This window comes from Chaetodon auriga, chromosome 19 (genome assembly GCF_051107435.1).
Source record: "Chaetodon auriga isolate fChaAug3 chromosome 19, fChaAug3.hap1, whole genome shotgun sequence".
NCBI classification, from domain to species: domain Eukaryota; kingdom Metazoa; phylum Chordata; class Actinopteri; order Chaetodontiformes; family Chaetodontidae; genus Chaetodon; species Chaetodon auriga.
In genome coordinates, this window is record NC_135092.1 from 23427501 (window position 1) to 23452693 (window position 25193).

A 25193-nucleotide genomic window follows, 5' to 3' on the forward strand; every position below is an offset into this window, starting at 1 on the left:
GACTTTGAGTGATCATAACACTTGATGCAAACCAGATATAAAAATAATGAAAACAGTTTTGAAAAGAGCTTGAAATAACCTTCTAGATGATATTAAAATCTCCAAAAAGTAAAATTTCGACATGCGACTGGTTCTCCCAGATCCCATCACATTTTATATTTATGTGTTTGTTTAACCTGCTGCTGCAACAAAAGAATTTCCCAAATTGGGATCAATCAAGTCTAAGTTGAAGTGTGTTCACTGGAAGCAGTTGAAATGTCAGTTACCTTACTGACAGTAGTTGAAATTTCAGGTGAAGTGTAAATCTGAAACCAGCTGAACTGTCAGTTGATTGTTGGTGTCCCTTTGAAATGCAGTGAAAGCAGTTAAAGTGTCAGAGACAGTAATGAAGGCAGTTGAAGTGTCATTTAAAGTGGAAGTTAATGAGACAGTTGAATCCTCCAGGAAGTGTGATGATCGAATGTCTGAGAAAACATCGAAGTCTGAACTAACCTGATAAAGTACTGAGGGCGGAGACTGTTTTTTTTTTTAACTCAACTATGGATCATGTGTCTGCACTTGTGTCCTTAATAAAGACTGAATGAATGAATGAATGAATGAATGAATGAATGTTGTTTGTTGTTGCCAGGTAACCAGGAGTGACCTGGACAAACTGAAGGCAACGTATCGTCAGCTGAGCCGTGATGCTAACAACGCCAAAGAGAAATACAGAGAGGCTCTGGCTAAAGGTTTCAGCTCTTGATTCTTCAGTTTGTGTTTGAATTTTCACAAGCATTCAGAAAATACTGAGACTTAAAACTTTGGAATATTTTAGTAAACTGAAAGTTTGGCCGTGAAAATTACATGGAATATTTCAGGAAGTTCCTGGCAAATTGTCTCAAATGTCCTTTGGGTTTTGTTGATTTCTTTTGTAAAAACTTTGGTTTTTGAAAGTAATTCAACGACTCCTCCCCTCCCTCTTGACCAATCACAGGCCGAGAGGCTGAGCGTGCCCGCGAGCGTTATGACAAAGCGATGGCAAAGCTCCACAACCTTCACAACCAGTACGTGTTAGCGGTGTGCGGTGCTCGAACGCAGCAGGACGAACACAGACGTCGGGCTGCACCTGCACTGCTCGATGCTCTGCAGAGGATGCAGGAGGATATGACACTTGCCCTGTAAGTCACATGACCGCAGACGTGCTAACTGACAATCTGACATTCTAACTGACACTCTGACATGCTAACTGACATTCTGACATGCTAACTGACACACTGACAGACTAGGAGACCTGCTAACTGACACTCTAAAATGCTAACTGACACACTGACAGACCAGGTAGCACGCTAACTGACACTGTGACATGCTAACTGACACACTGGCAGGCTAGGTGACCTGCTAACTGACACTGTGACATGCTAACTGACACGCTGACATGCTAACTGACATGCTGGCAGGCTAACTGACACACTGACATGCTAACTGACACACTGGCCTGCTAACTGACATACTGGCAGGCTAGGTGACCTGGTAACTGACACTGTGGCTTGCTAACTGACATGCTGACATGCAAACTGACACGCTGGCAGGCTAACTGACACACTGACATGCTAACTGACACACTGGCAGACAAGGTGACCTGCTAACTGACATGCTGACATGCTAACTGACAGGCTGACATGCTAACTGACACACTGGCAGGCTAGGTGACCTGCTAACTGACACTGTGACATGCTAACTGACATGCTAACTGACACAATGGCAGGCTAGGTGACCTGCTAACTGACACTGACATGCTAACTGACACGCTGACATGCTAACTGACACACTGGCAGGCTAGGTGGCATGCTAACTGACACGCTGACATGCTAACTGACATGTTGATGCGCTGTAAGTGTCTGCTGCTGTCTGGTTACATGTGAGTGTCATAATGTGATATACAATTGTTTGTGTGGCTATATCTGAGAATTACTACAGTAAAAGTATCCAGAACAACTGTGAGATCAGCAATCTGTGTGATATACCTCTGTGTATTCCTGTGTTTATTATTGCAGTAAAAGTATCCTGGAGGAGTACTGTGAGATCAGTAGTCTGTTGACGGAGGAGATAGTCAAAGTTCATCAGGAGATATCAGCAGCTGTCGAGCAGATCGACCCGCTGGCAGAGTACCAACACTTCATAGACGCCTACAGGTCAGAAAATAACCACTGGTCACACATCTGTCCGACTGTGGTTACCGTGGTCATAGCATACCTGTGCCTCTCTCCTGGTTACCGTGGTAACAGTGAGCCTGTCCCTCTTAGGTCTCCAGAGACTCCTGAAGCGAGCGTGGAGTTTGACGTGTCTTTGTTGGAGGAAACCGACAACCTGCCGGCCAATGAGATCCTCTGGAACACGCTTACGGCCGACAGCCTGCAGGCCATGTGAGCTACGACAAAATAAAACTGTCAGCACACTGTTTGCTGTAGCCTGCCAAAGTAAAAGATCTAGGTTTAAACAACACCTTCTAAAACTTTATGACAGCATCTGTAAGCATCCCAGAACTTTCCTTGAATGTGACCTTTGAAGGTAGAATTTGTTTTGGAAACTTTTTCATACTTTGCAGGAAATTATAAAACTTTTGTCAGGATGTAGAAACTTTTGTAAACCAGCATGTCCATATAGTGAGAACTTCACCAACAAACACACTGAGTGCCTTTGATTAAACTCCTTCAGTCTACATATATTATATGAGTTGGGACAGACATGGACGTAAACTGTGACTTGGCTACATTATTTTAGTGTTGCTGTGGCAGTGTGGGACAAGACAGCTCTATCATTGTTCCTATTATTACTGTAGTGATAGATAGTGATAGAGTTATTAACACTCCCAACCACCAGAGGACAGCAAGGACTAGCATTCCCACCTGTCTGTCCTGTGTTGCCTTGGTCAGACAGCAGGATTTGGTAGAAGAACACTCACACCACGCTGGATGCACATGTTTACTGAACTTTGCCGCAGTAGTTCATAAATAGTAATATTTGATAAACCCAAATTTCTTCACTTACTATTAGAAACATTACAGTCAGGATGATGAGAAACAAGCTGACATTATCTGAACTGTCCTGAGGTCAGGTGATGATCGATCATAAAGTGGAAAATCCGGGGAGCTCGTCTCCAATTGTCCAGCATAGTGGTGGATGGATCATGCTTTGGGCTTGTATTGCAGCCAGTGGACAGGGGAAACTTCACTGGTAGAGGGAAAAATGGATTCGATTATATATCAGCAACAAATTCTGCAATCAAGCATCACAATGTCTGTAAAAAAAAAAAAAAAAAAAGGCTTCTACAATAGGATAATGATCCTTAACACCCCTCAAAACTGGGTGAAAATCCCCCAAAGAAGAACTGAAAGACTCTGGGCTGGATAGAAAAAGCCTTTACAAATGTACCAAAGGGGTGTTACTGAGAACTGACCATGCAAGCCCTGTGCATCCTTTTCCCTTTTTGTCATTCCAAAACTGTGAAAGATGGAAATAAAACAGTGATTTCACTTGAAGTATTGAACAAATGTATCCTCTTTAACTGTATGTAGTTTGGAAATAGGGTCATCTTTTACTCCCTTAGTTATTCACAGAAACAGAAAGTTTGACCAGGGGCTCCAAACTAAAGCGAGCCACTCTGTCATCAAGTCTGATTTCTCATTTCTTCATTCAGGAGTTTGTACAATTGTCTTGTCTGTTATCAACTTTATTTCCATTTCAGTTTTTAGTTTGAGGTTTGTTGTTTTTATGGGTTTCACTGCAGTTGTAGGAGAGGTCCACCTCTCTGACAGCGTTTGTGTGTTCGTTCTTTCCAGGTTGTCGTCGGCAGCGGAGGAGCTGGTGCTGACTCAGCAGAATCTACGGACAAAGGAGGCATTGGCCGATGACCTCGACAGCAAGATACAGACGAGTCAGCAGAGCACGGAGAAGAAGAGCGAGTAAGTCTGGAGCGTCAAATGAAATAAGACAAAATCTCTTTGTCTCTCTCTCTCTCTCTCTCATTTGACTCTGTGTCTCTCACCCATCTCAGCTGTGTCCTGCTGCTCAGTCAAAAACTCTCTCTCCTTGAGCTTCATCACGCCGTCCAATCACTGCGCGGCTCCGAGGCCCGCCTCGCCTCCCAGAAGGCGCTGCTGGATGCCAAGATGGCTGCCGCGTCTCCACCCCCGCCACCCCCCCCCCCCGCGCTGCCGTACGAGGATGACGCTCGTTCTGTTGGATCAACCGTAAATATTCAGTTAATGATTAGTGATTGATTATTTATTTATCTGTGATCTGACCTGAGTTACAGACCTCAGATCAGAGGACCACAGTACAGTTTATGTTTATGATGACACTCACACACTGTGTGTGTGTGTGTGTGTGTGTGTGTGTGTGTGTGTGTGTGCGCGTGCCTGCACCTGTCTGCCTGCGTGCATGCGCTATGTCTTTCTTCAGGACAGAACGAAGGAGAGGAGTTCTCGATTTGACACTCTTCGTCACTCTCTGGCCGGAATGATTCGGTCTCCTAAAGCCATGCTGGGCTCCTCCACCTCAGTGAGATTCACTTCGTCCTTCTCACCTCACACCTGTTAAATGAAGTTTTAACATCGCAATCACTGAAATAGTTTCTGTTGCTCATAATAACACCAGTTCACTGCAGCAGACTGAGCTGACACAGACTATGGTTTGTCAGAGTATCCGTTAATTACTTCACCTTCATCATATGAAGCTGATTTCCGAGTTAATAACTCAGTAAGGCATCCGACATCTGGTGTGTGTTGTCTGTATACTGTGACATCACCCCTACTTTCCACCAGGTGTGAAACTTCTGCGTTCAGTCCTCAACGCGTATGACAGATCTGCTTCTTCTCGTCAATGAGTGCATTTCAAACGGGCTCAGAAGCATCCCTGAAGAGCGCCTGAAGCGTCCCTGAAGCATTGCTCTGCAGAGAATACACACCAAGTCTGTTTTTGATGGACGATGCCAGACAGGAAGTCAGGCACACATTTTTTCAAAATAAAGCACCCTGTGCAGACTCTCAATCATGCATTAGCAATAAATGCAATTAAACAGACAAGAAAAGAAACAATTTCACAGTGAAGACTATTTACCCATGGTAGAAGCACTAATATCAAGGAATAATGACCAGATGGGTGGAGATTGGAGACACGTGGAGGATAGGGTAAATACTACTGGTGGAAATTATGGGTCACTGTTGGGTTTCACCTTCCATCCATCAACAAAACTGTCAGACTCAATTTTTTGCAATTTGAGTATTCAGAATCATTCAGGTTGAAAGTTCCAGTTCCTCCATGAACTGAGTTTTGTCCCCCTCCCTCACTGACAAATCATTCAGTTGCTGCTCTCACTCATATTTGTAGTCGTCATATATTTTTATCATAAAGTTCATTTGAATTCAGACTATGCTGTGTGTTAAAACGCGTGTGTTCTTGTGTTCATCCCTGCAGCAGTTCTTTGATGTGATCCCAACATCGGAGCGTCCCCTAGCAGAGCAGGAGTGGTATCATGGCGCTATCCCCCGCACAGAGGCTCAGGAGTTATTACGGCAACAGGGAGACTTCCTGGTGAGAGAGAGTCATGGTAAACCGGGCGAGTACGTCCTGTCAGTGTTTTCTGACGAGCAGAGACGACACTTCATCATCCAGTATGCTGACGTACGTATCCACACACAAATATTCAGTGCTCTTTTTACAGTGTGTGTAGTGAAGGAGATGACAGCGCACTGTAAAAGATTAAATGCTGAAACGTCTCTTTGCTCTCTCTTGTAGAGTCAGTACCGTTTTGAAGGAACTGGCTTCTCCACCATCCCTCAGCTCATTGAGCATCATTTCTCCACCAAACAGGTCATCACCAAGAAGTCTGGAGTTGTGCTGCTCAACCCCGTTGTCAAGGCAACCAGCACTATATATTTTTACATACATACCTGCCAGCTACATGTGTACATGTGACTGAGGACGGCCGTCATCAAGATTTATTATTATTATTATTAGATATCAGTTCAGACGTGATAATTCAGTGATGTCAGTCTGAAATTAAATTTGGCTGTGTCTGTTTTCTCTCTGCAGGATAAGAAATGGATCCTGAACCACGAGGACGTGGTGCTGGGCGAGCTGCTGGGAAAGGTGATCCCACTTCCTGTTTTTGTTGTCTGTTTCCTCCTGTCATCAATCATACCACTCACAGTGCTCTCGCTGTGTTTCTCTCTGCCTCCATGTCCCATCATGCCCTGCTGTCTGCTGGTTGCCAGGGTAACTTTGGCGAGGTATTTAAAGGGACGCTGCAGCGCGACAAAACGCTAGTCGCTGTCAAAACGTGTAAAGAAGATTTACCTCCAGAGCTGAAGATCAGGTTCCTGTCTGAGGCCAGGTCAGAATCAGTCAATACATCAATACATCAGTCATTACATCAGTACATCAATCAATCAATTATGAAGGGAAAATATGAGAAAATTATTTTTTTCATAGAGCATAAACCTCAGCAAAGAACAACAGGAAGGACAATCAGCTCATTGAAAAAATATACCAGCAAACATCTCAAAAACAACAGAATTACTGCATTTGAAGGAGTAACAATATATCTGTGTACAGTAACTGTACATAAAATAAACCTATAAAACCAAAACAGAACAAGTATTATTTATGCTATATATTAAGTATGTACAAATAAACAAAATTACAACAAATAATCACACTAAGAAATTGTCTTTCTTTTAGTTGTTTGAAAAGTTAAAGTTTGAATACTCAGATTTGTTTTACAAGAAAAAATACAAAATTCTGTATTTCCTTAGTAAAAATCAGAAGTGACTATTTTGTCAGCCCAACGTCATTTTAATCTTGAATTAATTGTCTAGTTAATGAGTTTTACTTAGTTAATGAGTTTTGCGAGCTGTGACTTCATACATTTCTGCTCTGTGTTGACATTTTGACTTATTAGTGGGTTTAGTTATTAGCGTGTTTGGTAAGAGTGAGCTTAATGAGGTTGGTTAGTGAATTTATTGAGTGAGTTTGAGTTTAGTTACTGCGTTTATTTAGTGAGTCAGCAGGTTAGTTGAGTTAGTGAGTTTAATGGAGAGATTAGGTTGTGTAACTGTCAAACAGAAGTGACAGACGTGACAATGAAAGAACAACAACAAGCAGTAACTGACACAACCATCATATGCTGCCTCAATATTGCCTGCCTGTGATTGGCTGCTGCCTTAATGCTGCTTGTTTGTGATTGGCTGCGGCCTTGTGCTGTCTGTCTTTGATTGGCTGGTGTCTCTTGTTACCTGTGTGTGATTGACTGCTGTCTCATGTGGTCTGTCTGTGATTCCCTGCTACCTTGTGCTGCCTGTCTGTGATTGGCTGGTGTCTCTTGTTACCTGTGTGTGATTGGCTGCTGCCCAGTGCTTTCTGTCTGTGGTTGGCTGCTGCCTCATGTGATCTGTCTGTGATTGGCTGCTTCCTTGTGCTGTCTGACTGTGATTGGCTGCTGCCATGTCCTGCCTGTCTGTGATTGGCTGCTTCCTTGTGCTGTCTGACTGTGATTGGCTGCTGCCTCGTGCTGCCTGTCTGTGATTGGCAGCTTCCTTGTGCTGTCTGACTGTGATTGGCTGCTGCCTCGTGCTGCCTGTCTGTGATTGGCTGCTGCCTCGTGCTGCCTGTCTGTGATTGGCTGCTTCCTCGTGCTGTCTGACTGTGATTGATTGGCTGTTGTCTTATATTGCCTGTCTGTCCCTATGTTTTCTGCAGGATTCTGAAGCAGTACGACCACCCGAACATTGTGAAGCTGATTGGTGTTTGTACGCAGCGACAGCCGATCTACATTGTCATGGAGCTGGTCCCTGGTGGGTGGAGCAAGTTTCGTGTTGATGCTTTGGTTACTTTAAGTTTGGCGTCTTCTTTGAGGGGTCAGTTTCTAGCAGCTCTGCCTTTACTTTGCTGTGTTTATGTGACCAACTCACTGTGTATGTCAGGTGGAGACTTCCTTTCCTTTCTGAGGAAGAAGAAGGATGAGTTAAAGACGAAGCAGCTTGTTCGCTTCTCTGTCGATGCTGCGGCTGGCATGGCATACCTGGAGAGTAAGAACTGTATCCACAGGTGAATAATACACTTTCACTGTAAACAACCAGAGCACTGCAGTGTCCGACAGACGGTAAACACGTCACCTGCTAAAGTCGCAACAAGGGATGCACCGATCCGCTTTTTTCATCTCTGATACTGATATCTGAGGTTTAGTTATTGGCCGATACTTGAACAGAAAAAAAATCAAGCAAAAAATAAAAAACAAAGTGGCTCCCAGCTCCGATTGTTCACTTCAAAGAGCCGGCTCTAAGAGCAGTTTCGTCCGTGATGGACACATCACTAATTCGTCTACCTGTTCCACTATTAAAAAAAAATAGAGGCGCAACTTGGTGGGGGGCGTTATCCTGGTAATTTCTCTATGTGAGAAATACAAGGTGTGGCATGTGAAGGTGTGAACGGGTTGAAATGCGTGTGTCTCACACCCAATGTGTGAGGCTTGAGAGCTTTGTGGTTGGGTTATAACTTGACGTTTTACCACCACCTCTCGGAACATTTACTGCGCAGGTATTGCAAGTAGCCGTCAAGTTTGTAGGCTGAGGTAGTGTGAAAAAGTTCCAGACAGCTGATCCTTTCGCTCGCTTAATTTTGAAAACAATGTGGTCCACATCATGTGTGCTTCAGCACTGCTGGTTGGTTGCGCATGACGCCTCTCACAGCACCTATAGCATAGTGTTAGACTGAATAGATCGGCCCCTATGTATCGGGCCCAATGTCACTGATACCTGATCTAAAATTTTCTTCAATATCGGGACCGATACCGATACCAATATCGAATCTGTGCATCCCTAGTCACAACACACTATTGAACAATTCTTCCTTACAGTTCTTTTCTAAGACATGTTAAGAATGAATCATTTGATTAATGTTGAGAGTCAGTAAAGATCAGGGGCCATATTCACTCAACATTTCTAGCAAGGAGTCCTAGCTTAGGAGGGCTTTAGGAAAATTATCAGGGCAACTCAAGCAAAGACGAGACTGAAACCTTTATCTTCGTGAGGAGGCGTGGTTGGCCTTGTTGCTAGGATTGACACATACTTTGAAAAGGTGTGATTGCATTTGATTGAATATCTCTGTTGAGTAAGTCGTGAGCCACACTTTAAAAGGTGCCTATCTGTACAGTAATGTGTTCGCATGCTGATAGTTGTGCTACTTATTTGTTTATGTTTGTTACCTTTCTCAGCTGTGAAAGAGCTATAATTGTTTGTGTGGTCACTCTGCTGATGAAGGTAGAGACTGTCCCAAGTCATCAGTGCTGCTGCTGTCAGATATGAGTTTTAGCATCTCTATCTTTTCTGCTGTTATAGTGTCGGTGGGAGATAAGGTGGATCACAAACATTATCCCTGCACCATCTGATCTGTAACGTTACTCTTTACCCTAACTCTGAAAAAGACCCTTTCGGACAGGGGTGGGGATCCTCTGTGATGGCTCTCTTTGGCAAGGCATCTGATGTCAGATGGTGGTGATGATGATGATGATGATGATGTTGATGCTGGTTCTCCAGGTTTGCCTCAGTCAGTCTTGAGTCAGTGCTGAACAGAGCTGCTCTCAGCAGCAGCTTGTTGCTTTGCAGCTCAGTGATTTCATGTTGTTGGTTGTCAGAAACATCAGCTGGTTCCACATGAAACAGTAAATCTGTTCGGTTCCTTTTGTTGACTCTTCACGTCCTGAAACTTCTCACCAAACACCTGAAGGAGTTTCACCTCCGCAGCAGATTCAGGGTTCAGAACAGCTTTTGTTCTTCAGAGCAGGAACATGCTCAGTGTTTCCTCTTTAGCTTTAATTTTACTTCACATGGTTTCACATTTGACAGCAGAGAGCTGAGAAGCTGCAAGAACTTGAGGTTCAGCTCCAAGAGGTTATTGGTAATGTCCACCATGAAGGTCAGATCACACAGATACTTTAATTATGTCCAAGCACATTGCAGCTCATTTAGTTTAGTCTGTTTTTAGCTGTAATGACTCTGGAGATTTTCGTGACACTCCACATCTTCTTTGCCTTTCTTGACCGATGCCATGATGCATTGATGTGATATCAACTGCAATGTGTGTGTGTTGCATTCAGGGATCCCTCTGAAGGAGGTCTCTGTCCACTGTCTTAGTTTTTTTTTTTTTTTTTAAATCGCTGAAAAAGGTAACTGCTGTCCAGAGATGATGTCATATTTCTTAGTGGCAGGCTGCATATGGCCAATGAGCCGGTCACCTGTGTTTACACAGTGACTCAGACGGGTGACAAAAGAAGAGGTGGGGCTATTGTTAAGGTGTTTCAGGCTCTTTGAGAAAGGGTTAGGGTTAGGGCAACCGGAAAAATCCAAAATGCATAGCATTGTGTGTGTGTGTGTGTGTGTGTGTGTGTGTGTGTGTGTGTGTGTGTGTGTCTCTGTCTGTCTGTCTGCTTGTGCGTGTGTGTCTGACTGTGTTAACCTGTCTGTCTCTCACCTGTCTGTACCTCAGGGACCTGGCAGCAAGGAACTGTCTGGTCGGAGAGGGCAGTGTGTTGAAGATCAGTGATTTTGGGATGAGTCGTCAGGAGGATGATGGTATTTATTCGTCATCTGGACTCAAACAGATTCCTATCAAATGGACTGCTCCAGAGGCTCTCAACTATGGTAAGACACCTGCTGCACACCCAATTAATACCTGACACATGCCTGTCTCATACCTCATGCCTGCCTCACACCTGACACACAACAGTCCCACACATGACCCATGCAGATGTTCAATTTTGATCTTCTTTGGGAGTAGATGATGATGATGATCGTTAGTGATGTCTGTGTACCTGCCAATGACGCTGCTGCTCAGTCTTTTCAATTTAATGCATCATGTTTCTGGGCCTATCCACAGTCACGCTCATGGTTTTGATTTGGTTTTTACTTTGGATCTCACTCTGAACCTTCATGCTCTGCGCATTGAGGAATTTTTCATGTCTGACTGCAGGTGTAATATGTTTGTTACTGTCTGTAATTCTGTCACTCTGATTTTGGTGTTGTGACACTACATAGTGTAGAAGTATCTTCACTGGAGTTGTCAATTGATATTCCAAATTTGAATATATAAGCAAATATTTTAAAAATGACATTTGACATAAAATGTGAGCAGTCACTCACCCGTGTCTTTGCACACCTTAGTCAGAAATACAGATCTAAACCTCATCTAGAAACTGTGCCACTGGTGGCACGGTGGCAACACTGTCGACTCACAGCAAGAAGGTCCGGGGTTCAATTTTCGCTGCGGGCACCGGGGGTGTGTCCTCCACCATGCCTTCGGTGCCTGCTGCTTGAGGAAAAAAGGCCTTTCTGTGTGGAGTTTGCATGTTCACCTGGGGTATCCTCCATAACCCCCACTAAAAACATGCAAGAAGATCACCACCTGACCACCTGCCGCGGAGGAGGGACGACCAGGACGACCAGGATGGGTGAGGATAAATTTCACCTCGTGTGCAGTGTCTGCATGTACATGTGTGACGAATAAAGGGGAATGTCTCCCCCCGATTCTTGTTCTTCTTTTTCTTCGTTAGAAGTTGTTAAAAATTCGGCTTCCGGTTTGACCACCACCGTGAATGGCTGTGCTGTGAGAGGGCTCCCGTAAGGACACGAGCAATTAGTGATTTAACCCCGTTTAAACGATGTAATCAAATAAATAACTATGAAACAACAAACAAGAACAAAAACAAACAAGAACTGACCAAAGTGAATAATAGACTGGAAGAAGCCGAGGAGAGGAATTCAAAACATAGAGGAAACTACAACTGAACTTGTACAGCTACACATACAACTGGAGGAGAAGATGATGGATATGGAGAGTCGCTGTAGAAGAGAGAATATCAGAATCTGCGGTGTTCCAGAATCATCCGAACAAGACTCTCCATCAATGTGCGCTTTTGTTGAGACACTACTGCGTGAGGGCTTAGAGTTGGACGGTGTGGACATTAACATTGAACGAGCCCACCGCTCTCCGGGTCCCCCACCCCCGAACGAGGCTCCAGCGCGCTCTATCGTGGTCAAGTTCCGGAGCTTCAGGATTAAAGAGCAGATACTCCGCAAAGCATGGCAAAAGAGAGGATTTACTTGGAAGGGTAAACACATAACCCTGCACAATGATTATGCTCCTCTCATCCTTAAGAAACGAAGAGAATACGCAGAAGTGTGCAAGATTTTGAAAGAAAATCAAATACCGTTTCAAACCCTCTACCCAGCCAAACTGAAAGTGAAATTCACGGACGGAAACAAGACCTACATCAGCGTGGCGGAGGCGACTGAAGATATGTCCAGAAGAGGCTACCTGAAACAATCGGGGAGCAACTTAAGCAACTAACCTGGTCCAGAGTGACCAGAGGAGGAGGCAGCAGCGCAGTGAACCCGAGACAAGATCCATGCTACAAGGAAAAGCTCCGTGCTTTCAGGAGAACTGTAGCTACAACCTCAGGAAATTAAGGTTTCACTTTGACCAAGTTGAGAATTCTATGCATGTACTATCTGTGACATAACAATATTATTGATATATCTCTGGGTGCAAACATTTAAGAAAAGCATGGTCCTGGGAGATCACATTTCACAGCAGAGCCCCAGCCATTAGGGCCCCCTTCATTGAACTGATGTGGAAGCTGCCTTTAGAGGCTCTGCAGGGTCTGTTAAAAAGACCCCAACCTTGGGAGTTCACATTGTTTATAGTTACTTTTGTTTTAGGTTCAGTGTTTACTATGGGAAGTGAGGTACCAGTCCATACATGCAATGCAGCTAAAGGTATAACATAAATGCACGACAAACATGTAAAATTGGTAACAATTAATATCAACGGCTTACATAATCCAGTCAAAAGATGGAAGGCTCTATCTAAACTCAAAAGAGATAAAGCACAAATTGCTGTGATGCAAGAAACGCATCTTTCAGATGAAGAACACTCAAAATTGAATAAAATGGGCTTTAAACACATATTTTATTCCTCTCACAGTTCAGGACGGCGTAGAGGAGTGGCAATTCTGATAACTGGGGCCCTGAATTATGAACATCTATCTGAATACACAGACAAAGAAGGCAGATATATAATGATAACGGGTAGGATCGAAGGGACTCTTACAACCTTACTAAACGTGTATGTCCCCTCTGGCAGTGACTGGTCCTTTTATAAACATATATTAGAAATAATGACAACCAAAACTCAAGGAACCCTAATATGTGGTGGAGATTTCAATATTATACTGAATGCAAAATTAGATTCCTCAAATGGGAAAGGTGGAAAAAGATGACACATTATATGGAAGATATCAGTGTCCTCGATGTATGGAGAGACATTAATCCAACCAAAAGGAAATATACTCACTATTCTCACGCCCATAATGTCTACTCCCATTTGGATTATGTATTCATGTTCTAAAATGATTTGTTCAGGATACAAAATTGTGAAATTGGGCCTTGTACAGTTTCTGACCATAGCCCTGTTTATGTGCAAGTTTTTCTCGCAAAGAATAAAAGATCCACTCTTTGGAGGTTAAACACAAATATCTTAAATTATCCAAAAACTAAAGAAAGCTTGAGAGTGGCAACCAAGGAGTATTTTGAACTCAATGACAATGCCGAAGTCAGCCCAGGAATACTTTGGGATGCATATAAGGCAGTAATTAGGGGGAAAATAATAAGTATCTCTTCCCATTAAAAAAAAAAGGCCATCCTTCACAAAATGGTCAGCCTAGAAGAGAAACTATCAAAACTGCAACAGGAACATTCTAAAAATATGAAAGATGAGATCAAATCTGAAATAAAACAATTGAAGAAAAAAATAGACGAACTTAATACAATGGATGTACAAAAAAAAACTAATCTTTACTAAACAACAGTATTATGAAGCAGGTGGGAGATCCTTAAAACTTCTTTCTTATAAACTTAGGAAACAACAGGCTGAGAGAACCATTTATAAAATTAAGAACCCCTTGAATAATAAAATTGAAAATGAACAAGACAAAATTAAACAGTGTTTTCAGAATTACTACCTAAAGCTTTATTCTCAAGCCCATGTGGATAATGATCAGGACATAAATGCCTTTCTCTCTTAGCTAAACCTACCAACATTGACAGATGAGCAAAATAATAGACTTCTTTCACCAATAACTGAAGAGAAAATTCACCTGGCAATTAAAAAACTGAAAAAAGGAAAGATGGCAGGAACAGGAACCCGAATGGTACAAAATAATGGAAAGTTGCCTAACCCCAACTTTAAGAAGAAGAATCGGGGGAGACATTCCCCTTTATTTGTCACACACACATGCGAGCACGACGGCACACGAGGTGAAATTTAACTTCCGCCTTTAACCCATCCTGGTCGTCCTTCCTCCGTGGGAGACCAGGAGCGGTTGGCAGCCAGACCGGCGCCCGGGGACCGATCTTCGGCGTCACCATTGGTCAGGTGGTGATCTTCTTCCTCCTCGAGCAGCAGGCACCGAAGGCATGGTGGAGGACACACCACTTATTGAAGACTTTCAATTGGGTGATGCAAAAGAAAACGGTCCCTCCTTCATGGAATGAAGCAATAATGTCCATCATCCCAAAGGAAGGCAAAGACAGACTAGAATGTAGTAATTATCGGCCATTTAGTGTCCTAAACATTGATTACAAACTGTTTGCATCTATTATATCAAGGAGACTGGAAATCATTTTACCACTTTTGATACATAAGGACCAGACAGGATTCATTAAACAAAGACAGACCCAGGACAGCATAAGGAGAGTACTACATGTAATGCAATATGCTATGCAGGAAAAACGAGACCTCGGTAATGAGTTTGGATGCTGAAAAAGGCTTTCGACTCAGTGAGGTGGTCCTTCCTATTCAAAGTGCATAAATTTGGCTTTCATAAATCTATAATTGAAATAATTGCAGGTTTATACAACAAGCCAGTGGCTAGAATTAAAATCAAGGGGGACCTCACTGAGACGTTAGCACTAGAAAGAGGAGTGAGACAAGGGTGTAATTTATCTGCGCTCTTTTTTGCTTTATATATTGAACCACTTGGTCAATGGATCAGGCAAAGACAAGATATCCTAGGGATAACCATTGCAGGAAAAGAACAGAAACTAGCCTTGTTTGCCAATGATTTATTACTTATCATATCCAGGCCCACTCAGACTTTACCAAAAGCTATACAGATGTTCGAAGACTATGGCACCTTTTCAGGATATAAAATTAATGTAAACAAAACTCAAGTACTAACTTTAAATTATGGTCCTCCCCAAAACATTAGAGACCACTTCAAATGGAAATGGGATGCTGAATCCATCAAATACCTAGGGGTTTTGCTACATAGAGATTTCACAAAGATGTATGATGTTAATTATGGACCTCTGACCTCTAAAAATAAAATCTGACATGGAGAGGTGGAATACCATACCCTTCTTAGATCTCTATTCTCGGATTGATTCCATTAGAATGAACATCCTTCCTTGAATGCTATATTTGTTCCAATGTTTCCCATTTACCATACCTCAAAAACAATTTGTAGAATGGGACAGAATTCTGTCAAGGTTTCTATGGAAGGGTAAAAAACCCAGAGTTAAGTTTAAAACCTTACAAATGAAGAAGGAAAGGGGTGGTGTGAGCCTCCCATGTTTACAAAAATATTATTATGCTGTCCAGCTGAGACCCCTGGTATGCATGTGCTCTCTGATTGACACAGCAGGGTGGAAAGACATAGAACAGGCGATAATGAAAGAGATGCCACTTAAAGCTTTCATAGCAGATACAAAATTGCAATCTAAAATCTGCCTCCCCACTGAATGCATATCATATACAACAATAACAACCTGGAATGAAATAACTAAACTATACGGCTTAGAAGAGGAATCTAAAATTCTGCGATGGTGTGCATATGACTCAGAATTTACTCCTAACAAATATGATGATCGATTCAAAACATGGATTTCTGAAGGATTAACCCACTACAACTCATTTGTCCACAAGGGGGCTCTCCAAACATTTGATAATCTGAAGCAAAAACATGGGTTGGGCTCTGAGGACTTTTTTAGATACCTGCAAGTCAGGCACTACTTCAACCAGAACATTAAAATACCTTCAACTGACCAAGGGCTGATTCAAACATTTATGTCACTTACAAAATCAACGTTTCCCTGCAAAGTTATCTCCAAGTTGTACAACAATATGCCGCAGAGTGGGGGGGGAAGCACATATTATGTGAAAGAAAAATGGGAAAGAGAAGGGAGCTTTACAATAACTGAGGAAGACTGGGAGCGCATCTGTGAAATCCAGTGGGTCTCAACTGGGTCAAATATCTGGCGTGAATTTTGTTGGAAAAATATTATGCGTTTTTTCATTACACCAGCTCAAAAAAGATACCGTGGAATTGGAGATGCCTGTTGGAGGTGTGGTACAGATGGAGATAACCATTTCCATGTTTTCTGGAACTGTCAAATTATTCATAGGTATTGGGTTGAGATTCATCATTATGTGAATGTGTTTTCAATTGTTTTCCCCTTTCAATTTGAAACTGTGTACCTTGGTATCATAATACTAGACAGCCTTAGCAATGGAGACAAGAAACTGCTTTATATTCTTTTAGCAGCAAGCAAAAAGGCCTTTACCAGAAGATGGCTCAAGCCTGAGCAACCAAGAAATGAGAACTGGATCAACATTATACAAGAAATCTACAAAATGGAAAAAGTGACTTTTCAACTAAAATTGCAAATGGACCCATTTTGTAAAACTTGGTCAAAATGGATTGGTTTTGAAAGGTACTTCATGAATAAAGCTTACTTACTTGCCTGTCTCACAGGCTCAAAGTGACACGAGTCACACCTGTCTCACACCTGAACCACACCTGTCTCGCACCTGGCCGTAGACCGTATCAAACATGGTTGTAGTTTCTTTGACGTCGCCCACAGGTTACTGGAGAGCCATTGTGGAGCTCAGTGACAGTGGCTCTGGCCGTCACCATCTTGGCAGAACCTGACTCCACAAAGCTCCCAGCCAATCCAAAAAATGGACAAAGAGGTGGAGCCAAGGTCGGCTGAGTGAAGCCTAGTTGCTGAAAGCTAGCGGTTAATTGTAACTCAGTGGCCATGTGGCCATGGCCACACCTGTTACTGTCTTTGGTCTCTGATGCCGTCTCCTCTGTGTTTGGTCTCTAATGTCACCTTTGTGTTTAGTCACTGATGCCTCCTGCTCTATGATTGGCTGTTGCAGGTCGTTACAGCTCAGAGAGTGATGTGTGGAGTTATGGGATCCTGCTTTGGGAGACCTTCAGCCTGGGGATCTGTCCTTATCCTGGGATGACCAATCAGCAGGCTCGAGAGCAGGTGGAGAAAGGTAAACACTGAGAATGAAGAAGACAAGCTGTAAACTGTCCACCAGCTATTCTTCATCATTGTCATTCCAGTAATTAAACAGTGAAGTAACTAGAGACATCACAGAATTTCATCCGCTCATTGAACACAAACCAGTTCTTACAGACTGAGCCACAAAGTGTTTGTTTATTTAACAAGTAAATAATCACGTGTAAAATATATAAATGAGACAACATTGAATAAGCTCATTAGTATAAAATGATATTTCATCCTTGTTGTTGTAATAGTTAAGATTTGTTGTACAGCAGTTGCAGTGCAATGTAGGAAAAGAGCGCAAATATGTTGTTTGCAATTATTAAAAATAAACATAATATGAGTACATGAAATTACAGAAATGTAATGGTAAGGGTCACAGATATGATGTTCACATCAGCTGAAACGACACTCGGTGACAGCCAACGCATGTCACCAAAATTAATGTGGAGTCGTTGTGTACTTATACAAAGACAATGTCAGATTCCGTAGTGTTCTCTGAGCCCCTGCTAAATCTGACCAGGGATGACATGTTTAGCCACACGTTATCCTTCAGCCACTGGCTGTCAAAGTGGCGTCCAGCAAACGATGTGGGCTTCAGTGATAACTGGTGTAATTTCTGAGGAAGACCTGGTCTGATCAGGAGAGATGGCGTCTGTCCATTGTTGGACGGAGCAGCTCTCGTCTCTAGAAATTTGACAGAGTTCAGGAGGCAGAGCTGCAGTCCTAAATGCTTCTCTGCACTTCCATTAGAGCTGTAACCCACCAAAACCCCATAGACTGTGTCTGCCCCCCGACCACCTAAATTAAGTCAAGAGTAAACAAAAGAGGAGTTATACATAAATATGTAATAAAAATTAACTCCTCCACTGCAATAGTACAAGATAGGGGAGTTAAATATGGACTCTTCAACATCAGATCCTTCATCGAAAGCTGTATTAGTAAATTATGTAATTATGTAACCAGATGTTAAACCTGATATATATTCAGACTGCTTTTTTCTCGTCAACCTTCACCAACTAACTTCATTAATAGGGTTGGTTTTTTAGATAATTTCTTCACCTAAAATATCAACCTGTATTTTAGATACCATCCCAACAAAGCAGCTTGAAGAAATTTGACCCTTAATTGGTTCTTACTGACTACTTATAGATATGATCAACCTGTTGCTATTAATAGGCTATGTAATACAGTCCTTTAAAGTAGTGGCAATTAAGGCCTTCTCTTGAGCTAGGAGTTTTAGCCAATTATGAATCTATATCCAAGCTCCCCTTTCTCTCTAAAATCGTTGAGTTGCCAAATCAGCTGTGTGACTTTCTACATAACAGCAATTCATTTGAGGATTTTCGGTCAGGATTTAGAGTGCATCATAGCATGGAGACAGCACTGGTTAAAGTTTCAGATGACCCTGTAATTACATCAGATAAAGGACTTGTCTCTACTCATCTTTGTAGAACTTAGTGCTGCATTCGACATCATTGACCATCACGTCCTATCACAGACACTGAAAGACTTCATTTGCATTAAGGGAACTGCACTAAACTGGTAGTTTGTACACATTGCTGATGATTCTTATTTTAGGGTATGCTAAAATTAGTAACATACTTCCACAAGTTTCTGTGCTTGGACCGACTCTGTTCACCTTAAATATGCTTCCCTTAGGCAATATTATCTGGAGACACATACATTTTCATTGCTGTGCAGATGGTACCCAGATATATTTGTAACTGAAGCCAGATGAAACCAATCAGTTAACTGAACTTCAAGCACTGACCGCGTCACCTGAGTTCATGGACATAAAGACCTGGATCACCTGCAATTCTGTTATTAAAAATGTACAAAATTAAAGTTATAGTTATTAGATATTTTTATAAACACCTAAACCCATTGCACTGGCCTCCAGCACCACTGCAAGGAATCTGGGAGTTATCTTTGATCAGGATATGTCCTTTAACTTGCATGGAAAACAAATTTCAAGGACTGTCTTATTTCACCTTCATAACATTGTAAAAATCAGCTGCATGCTGTCTCAAATCGATGCAGAAAAACCAGTCCACAGATTTGTTACTTCCAGTCTGGATTATAGCAGTTCCTTCCTGTAAGACAATCAGTCCCAATAAGTCTCTAAAGACTCTCCAGGTGACCCTAGGGTAGGGTAGGGTAGGGTTAGGCAGCACTAGTTCTGACAGCCTTTCTCCTTCTGATCTGCTCTGCATGGAAAGTGTCCTGAGACTACTGCTGTTGTGATTTGGCACTATCTGAAACATATTGAGTTGAATGGGAAATTGACTTACAAATTGGGCTATAAAATGTCAACAAAATGTGAAAAATGGTCATCACAATTTCCCAGAGCCTAAAGTGACATCTTCAAATTGCTTATATCATCCAGCCAACAGTCCAAAACCCAGAGTCATTTACAATAATAAATGCAAAAGCAACAAATCATTACATTTAAGGCAATTATGGCAATTATTTTCTTTAAATCAATGAATTGATTGACTAATCTTGGTAGTTCTAAATGAAAGTGGGCAGAATCGTAGCCACAGTGACGGGATAGAAGTCTCTGGATTTTGCGATGATGGCGTTCAAGTGCTGCATCTTTGGCTAACAAAATTCTGAAAATGAGAATTTCCATCCAAATCGAGCAATGAAAATGGGTGTAAACACAAGGTTTGAAATGATCAATATTGTAAATGGCCTCAAAATAAATATGTATAGCCTGAATAATTATAGAGACCCAAAATATGCATATAGATGGCCTAAATATTAACTGCCTTGATATAAATGTAGATTTGTATCTGGATAAATATAGTAAATGCCCTTTTTTTTTTTGAGAACACAGACATACCATTAGAAAAGAGTAAGTAAAATAATCCTTTTCTGTGGTTTTATTTTCAGTTTTTATTGAACTTGGACTAGAGTAAGGCTTCTTGCTGTTGTTGTGTTGTCTTATACAATGCCAGCAGCACTTACAGTGATTCTGACTGCTGGAGCTAAAAGTTCAGAGTGTTTCCTTTTAAAAGAGACCAAAACCATGCAGGTACTCCAAGTGGTTCAAGAACAGCCCTCAGCTTGCTTCAGGTGTGTCTTGGAGAGGCGCCTTGGGCTGTCTGGAACAGGTACATGTCTGGAAAAGGGGCTATTGATATATTTTTATCTATGTAATTATGAACACTTCATGGGCATTAGTGGTGTCTTTATACTGACTGTTAATGTCGGACAGATGCTCACACCTGTCTCTCACCTGACACTCAACTGTCGCACACCTGTTTGACTATTTGATTACAGGTGTGTTGACTGACTGACTGAACTGAATTGAACATAGACTGAATGCAGACACATGTAGCATAGAAGAGGTAATTATATAGTGCATATGCTAGAACTTAAATGATTAACTGATTTCTTAAGTCATTAAGTCATTATTTTGATAATTAATATTTCCTGAAGTTTCCAGCCTCTCAAACCTCGAGTATCAGACAACTGTTTGACATTTTATAGATGATTAATAATTGTGCAAATTAAATAATAAAAGTAGCTCTTCTCTCTCCTCCTGGTTGCTAGGTTACAGGATGGCGTGTCCACAGCGTTGCCCTGACGACGTGTACAAAGTGATGCAGCGGTGCTGGCAGTACAACCCTGAAGACCGCCCCAAGTTTTCTGAGCTCCAGCGAGACCTCGCCGCCATCAAGAAGAAGTGATGACATCATCACACACCTTGCTGCCGTCAGGAAGTGATGACATCATCACACACCTCACCCATCAGAGAGAAGTGATGACATCATCACACACCTCACTGCCATCAGGAAATGATGACATCATCACACACCTCACCCATCAGAGAGAAGTGATGACATCATCATACACCTCGCCGCCATCAGAAGGGGCGTCTTTCTCAGAAACAAGAAATGTTCTTAAAAAACAGACAAGTATTGAAGTATTAGGTATTAATACTTAATGAGCCAACAATTCAGAGACCAAAGTTTCCGTCAAGTCTGCAGGTTTTTAGGATTTTTTTACACACAGCTGAAACATGCCGTGATTTCAGTCCAAGCTGAGCATGTCAGCGACACAACAAAATACTACAAGGAAACAAAGTTAACATTTAAAATCGCAGAAATGATGAAAATGTTAGTGCACTTTCCTGATGTTGATGCTGTTGGTATTTAGCTGATGTTTAAACTTCAGCATAAAAACGACCAAACACTACTGTAGCTTTTACTGTCAGGTGCTAATGAAGTGTATAGGTTAGCGTGGATGTAGCTACCTACGTTAGCCTCTGAAAACACTTAAAAAAATAAGAAATTCCATGAAATCACCAGCCGTGACACCCGTCAACATGTTGACGTTTGACCCATGAGCACTCAGAACTCATTACTACATTATTACTTGAGTACTCAATGCTAATGGGTCAGGTGTGTGAACATGTTCAGATGTGGTCTGACTACACTTTGCTCTGCGTGTATCAACACGTATCACGTATTGATCAAGAATTGAGTTATTGTTTCAGTATCAGACGCTAATTTCCAGCAAACCGTAAAATGTTTTTCTTTCTTCCATCTTTGCTCTGACCTTTTCAGGCTCAGCCAATCACTCTCGAGCCCTGCTTGAACTGTCAGATGGAGGAATCGCTGACCTCAGGTGACCTTAGGTGACCAGCATGTTTGAACCTGGCCTTCAGACAACGTCACTCTGAGCTTTATGTTACTCAGTAATTCGAGTCTGACATAGTTAAGCCACATCTCTGTCGTACCACCTGCTGCTACTGTAACTGTAGCAACAGCTTGAACACTAAAATCATTTCCTCTGCTGACGGCCGTTGTTAACACTAACATCACTTCTTTTCGCTAGTTTTACATCTTTACTGTTTCTATTTGTATTTATTATGTTTTTATCAGTTTTGTTTCTCAGATTTTCTGTCAAACTGATGTGAATCTGAAGGAAAACTGACCTCCATTCTGAAAAACCGACTGTCGGTCATCACACAGACCATGCCCACTCCTACTTTTTTGAAGGACTGTTTTTTTTTTGATGAATTTGTAATTTCAAGTATTTTGTTTTCAGCTAGAAGAAAAAAATAAAACTAACATTCCTGAACATTAAAAAAAGCAAATATTATTTAGAAAAGGGGAGAGAAGTGAAAATGTTTGCTTTCAGGAGAACTTTTATCAAAAGCAAAATTTAATCCAGGTTTCTTCTTTTTTTTTTAAAGTAAAAAATTCATCCAATCAAATTGCTCCAAAACAATTTAAAATTTAAAATAAATAACCCCTATGGTTCCTGGTTGTCATGGTAACTGAAACAATGTTGGACCACTTGAAAATGTTTCCAAAACAAAGTTTAATATAAATATGTAAAACTACCAAAATAAAGGTGTCTGCGCATATAAATTGGGGGTCCTGATTGGTCAACATCACTTCCTGGACTGTGAGGGCGGAGCCTAAATGTTTGCAATGTCAGAGCGCCGCCTACTGTTACTGTAAATAAATTCAAGATGTTGTTTGTTTTTTTCTTTTTGGTTCAAAATCTTTGTTTTTATAGTTTTTTTTGTTTTCAAACACTAATTGTTTATCTTTTATATTTGTTTGAACTCCTTATAAAAATACTATCATAGCATTTATTATGAAAATAAAACAAATCATACAGACCGCGTGTGAAATCATTTGACATTTTTGGTTTTGGTTTAAAAACAAACAAGCTTTAAAAGAGTTAAAACACGTTTATTTTTATCATGGAAACTTTGTCATTTTACTAAATGAAAAACTAAATTTGTTCAGAATATTTCAGTGTGAAATACTGAAGATGGTTTAAATCTCAACATTATTTATGCATTATTATTTAAGTGACTTCCAATGAACTGACATATTTATAATGAATTGAAACTTATTTATTTTTAACATTTTGTATATTTACCAGTAAAACTTTAACTTTTTATTAACTTGGAAAAGAATATTAAAATTCATTTCAAATACATTTCTGTAAAAACATTTTTCTTTGTGTTCCATCAAAATACAAACTAAACATTCTTACTTAAAATATGTTTTCATGGCCAAATAAAATGTTAAACATTTTTGCAATATTTAGTTGATTAATTTAGAGAAAAAATATCTAATAACATCTACCCTCTGCCAAGTCTGTGTTTTATTTTTAAAATTAATTTTCAGACTCTGGGGAAAAAACAGAATCAAAATCAGGTTTATTATCTCCAAGTTTCCACAAGAAAAACAAGGAATTTGACTTAGTAAAATGATGGCTACTGTTGTTAGGAACCTATAAGAAATAAAATAATGACTAAATAACATCAAAGACAATAAAAAAAACAGTAAAAAGACACGTTCCAACTTTAAAAAGTGCAAGTGTTTGCATGGTGGAGGGGGTCGGATAGATGGTGTGTGTGTGTGTGTGTGTGTGTGTGTGTGTGTGTGTGTGTGTGTGTGTGTGTGTGTGTGTGTGAGAGAGAGAGTGGGGAGGAGGTAGTGTGCCTTACGTCCTGTTCAGGAGAGTGACCGCAGGGGAAGAAATTGTTCTTGTGGCGTGTTGTCCTGGTCCTGATGGACCGCAGCCTTCTGCCAGAGGGGAGTGTCTGGAAAAGACTGTGTGGAAGAGGTCAGCTGCAATTTTTCTTGCCCTCCTCAGGTTCCTGGAGGAGTGTAGGCTATGCAGAGAGGGCAGACTGCAGCCAATCACCCTCTCAGCAGTGCAGATTATGCGCTGCAGTCTTCTCTTGTTCCTAGCTGTGGCGGCTGGGTACCAGACTGAGATGGAGGAGGTGAGGATGGACTCATTGATGGCCGAACAGAAATGAACCAGCATTGGCATGGGCAGGTCACGTTTCCTCAGTTGCCATAGGAAGTGGATCCTCTGGTGGCCTTTCTTGATGAGGGAGCTGATGTTAGATTCCCACTTGAGGTCATGGGAGATGACTGTCCTCAGGAAGTGAAATGATTCCACAGTGTTCACTGGGGAACCATGAAGTGTGATGGGGGCTAGTGGTGCTGGAGTTTTCCTGTAATCCACAACCATCTCCACAGTTTTTGCTGCGTGCACCCGCATACCAGCCTGTCAGTTTCACTCCTGTACGCAGACTCATGTCCATCTGAGTTTAGACCGATGAGGGTGGTGGTGTCAGCAAACGGGACAGGACACAGCCTTGTGCAGCACCGATGCTGATGGTGCGGCTGCCTGAGACATGCCTGCCCAGCTTCACATGCTGCTTCCTGTTGGACAAGAAATCGGTGATCCACCTGCAGGTTGAGTCAGGCATGTTCAGCTGGACAAGTGTATCCTGCAACCTAGCTGGAATGATGGTATTAAAAGCGGTACTGAAGTCCACAAAGAGTATCCTGGCGTAGGTGCCCGCAGCATCCAGGTGCTGGAGGATGTGATGTAGAGCCATGTTGACTGTGTCATCCACAGACCGGTTAGCTCTGTAGGCAAATTCGTCCCTCGTGTGGCACTGGTAAGTTCGTAGCTCTCTGGTGAAAATAATTAAAGGACCTCATGCAGATTTTAGACCAGCAGATATTTTTTTTTACATTTCTGCAGGTGATGACGTGAAATATATAACGTGGGAAGTACTTGAGAATATTCCTGCGCTGTAGAGGGAGAAAAACACAGAGTTTAGGGTCCGGACCAGGAGCAGGATCACGGTCAGTCACAGTGCAAGGTCTGGGTCAGGCATCAATGATGTTCTCAGCAGTCTTTATAGTCTGTCACAGTCTGTTCTGGTCCTGTTTGGTGGCAGACCCAAACCAGATGATAATGGATGTCCATAGAACAGACTGGATTATTTCTGTGTAGAGCTGG

General features: G+C 41.7%; 1 protein-coding gene across 3 annotated transcripts in view; it reads left to right on the plus strand.

The window, feature by feature from the left end:
• Nucleotides 1-22777, plus strand: part of fer (fer (fps/fes related) tyrosine kinase) — a 29416-nt gene extending 6639 nt beyond the window's left edge. For 2 of the 3 annotated variants that reach the window (XM_076757599.1, XM_076757600.1), the window contains exons 5-20: nucleotides 629-728; nucleotides 974-1157; nucleotides 2034-2171; nucleotides 2283-2402; nucleotides 3819-3941; nucleotides 4034-4229; nucleotides 4441-4539; nucleotides 5455-5661; nucleotides 5776-5898; nucleotides 6073-6129; nucleotides 6255-6373; nucleotides 7738-7832; nucleotides 7962-8085; nucleotides 10522-10676; nucleotides 17257-17379; nucleotides 20952-22777. In XM_076757599.1, coding sequence (XP_076613714.1) covers nucleotides 629-728; nucleotides 974-1157; nucleotides 2034-2171; nucleotides 2283-2402; nucleotides 3819-3941; nucleotides 4034-4229; nucleotides 4441-4539; nucleotides 5455-5661; nucleotides 5776-5898; nucleotides 6073-6129; nucleotides 6255-6373; nucleotides 7738-7832; nucleotides 7962-8085; nucleotides 10522-10676; nucleotides 17257-17379; nucleotides 20952-21088 — 2100 coding nt within the window. In that variant the 3' untranslated portion in view covers nucleotides 21089-22777. The remainder of the gene's footprint in view (nucleotides 1-628; nucleotides 729-973; nucleotides 1158-2033; nucleotides 2172-2282; nucleotides 2403-3818; nucleotides 3942-4033; nucleotides 4230-4440; nucleotides 4540-5454; nucleotides 5662-5775; nucleotides 5899-6072; nucleotides 6130-6254; nucleotides 6374-7737; nucleotides 7833-7961; nucleotides 8086-10521; nucleotides 10677-17256; nucleotides 17380-20951) is intronic. The other variant, XM_076757601.1, reaches the window with a different exon arrangement.
• Nucleotides 22778-25193: the final 2416 nt, after the last annotated feature.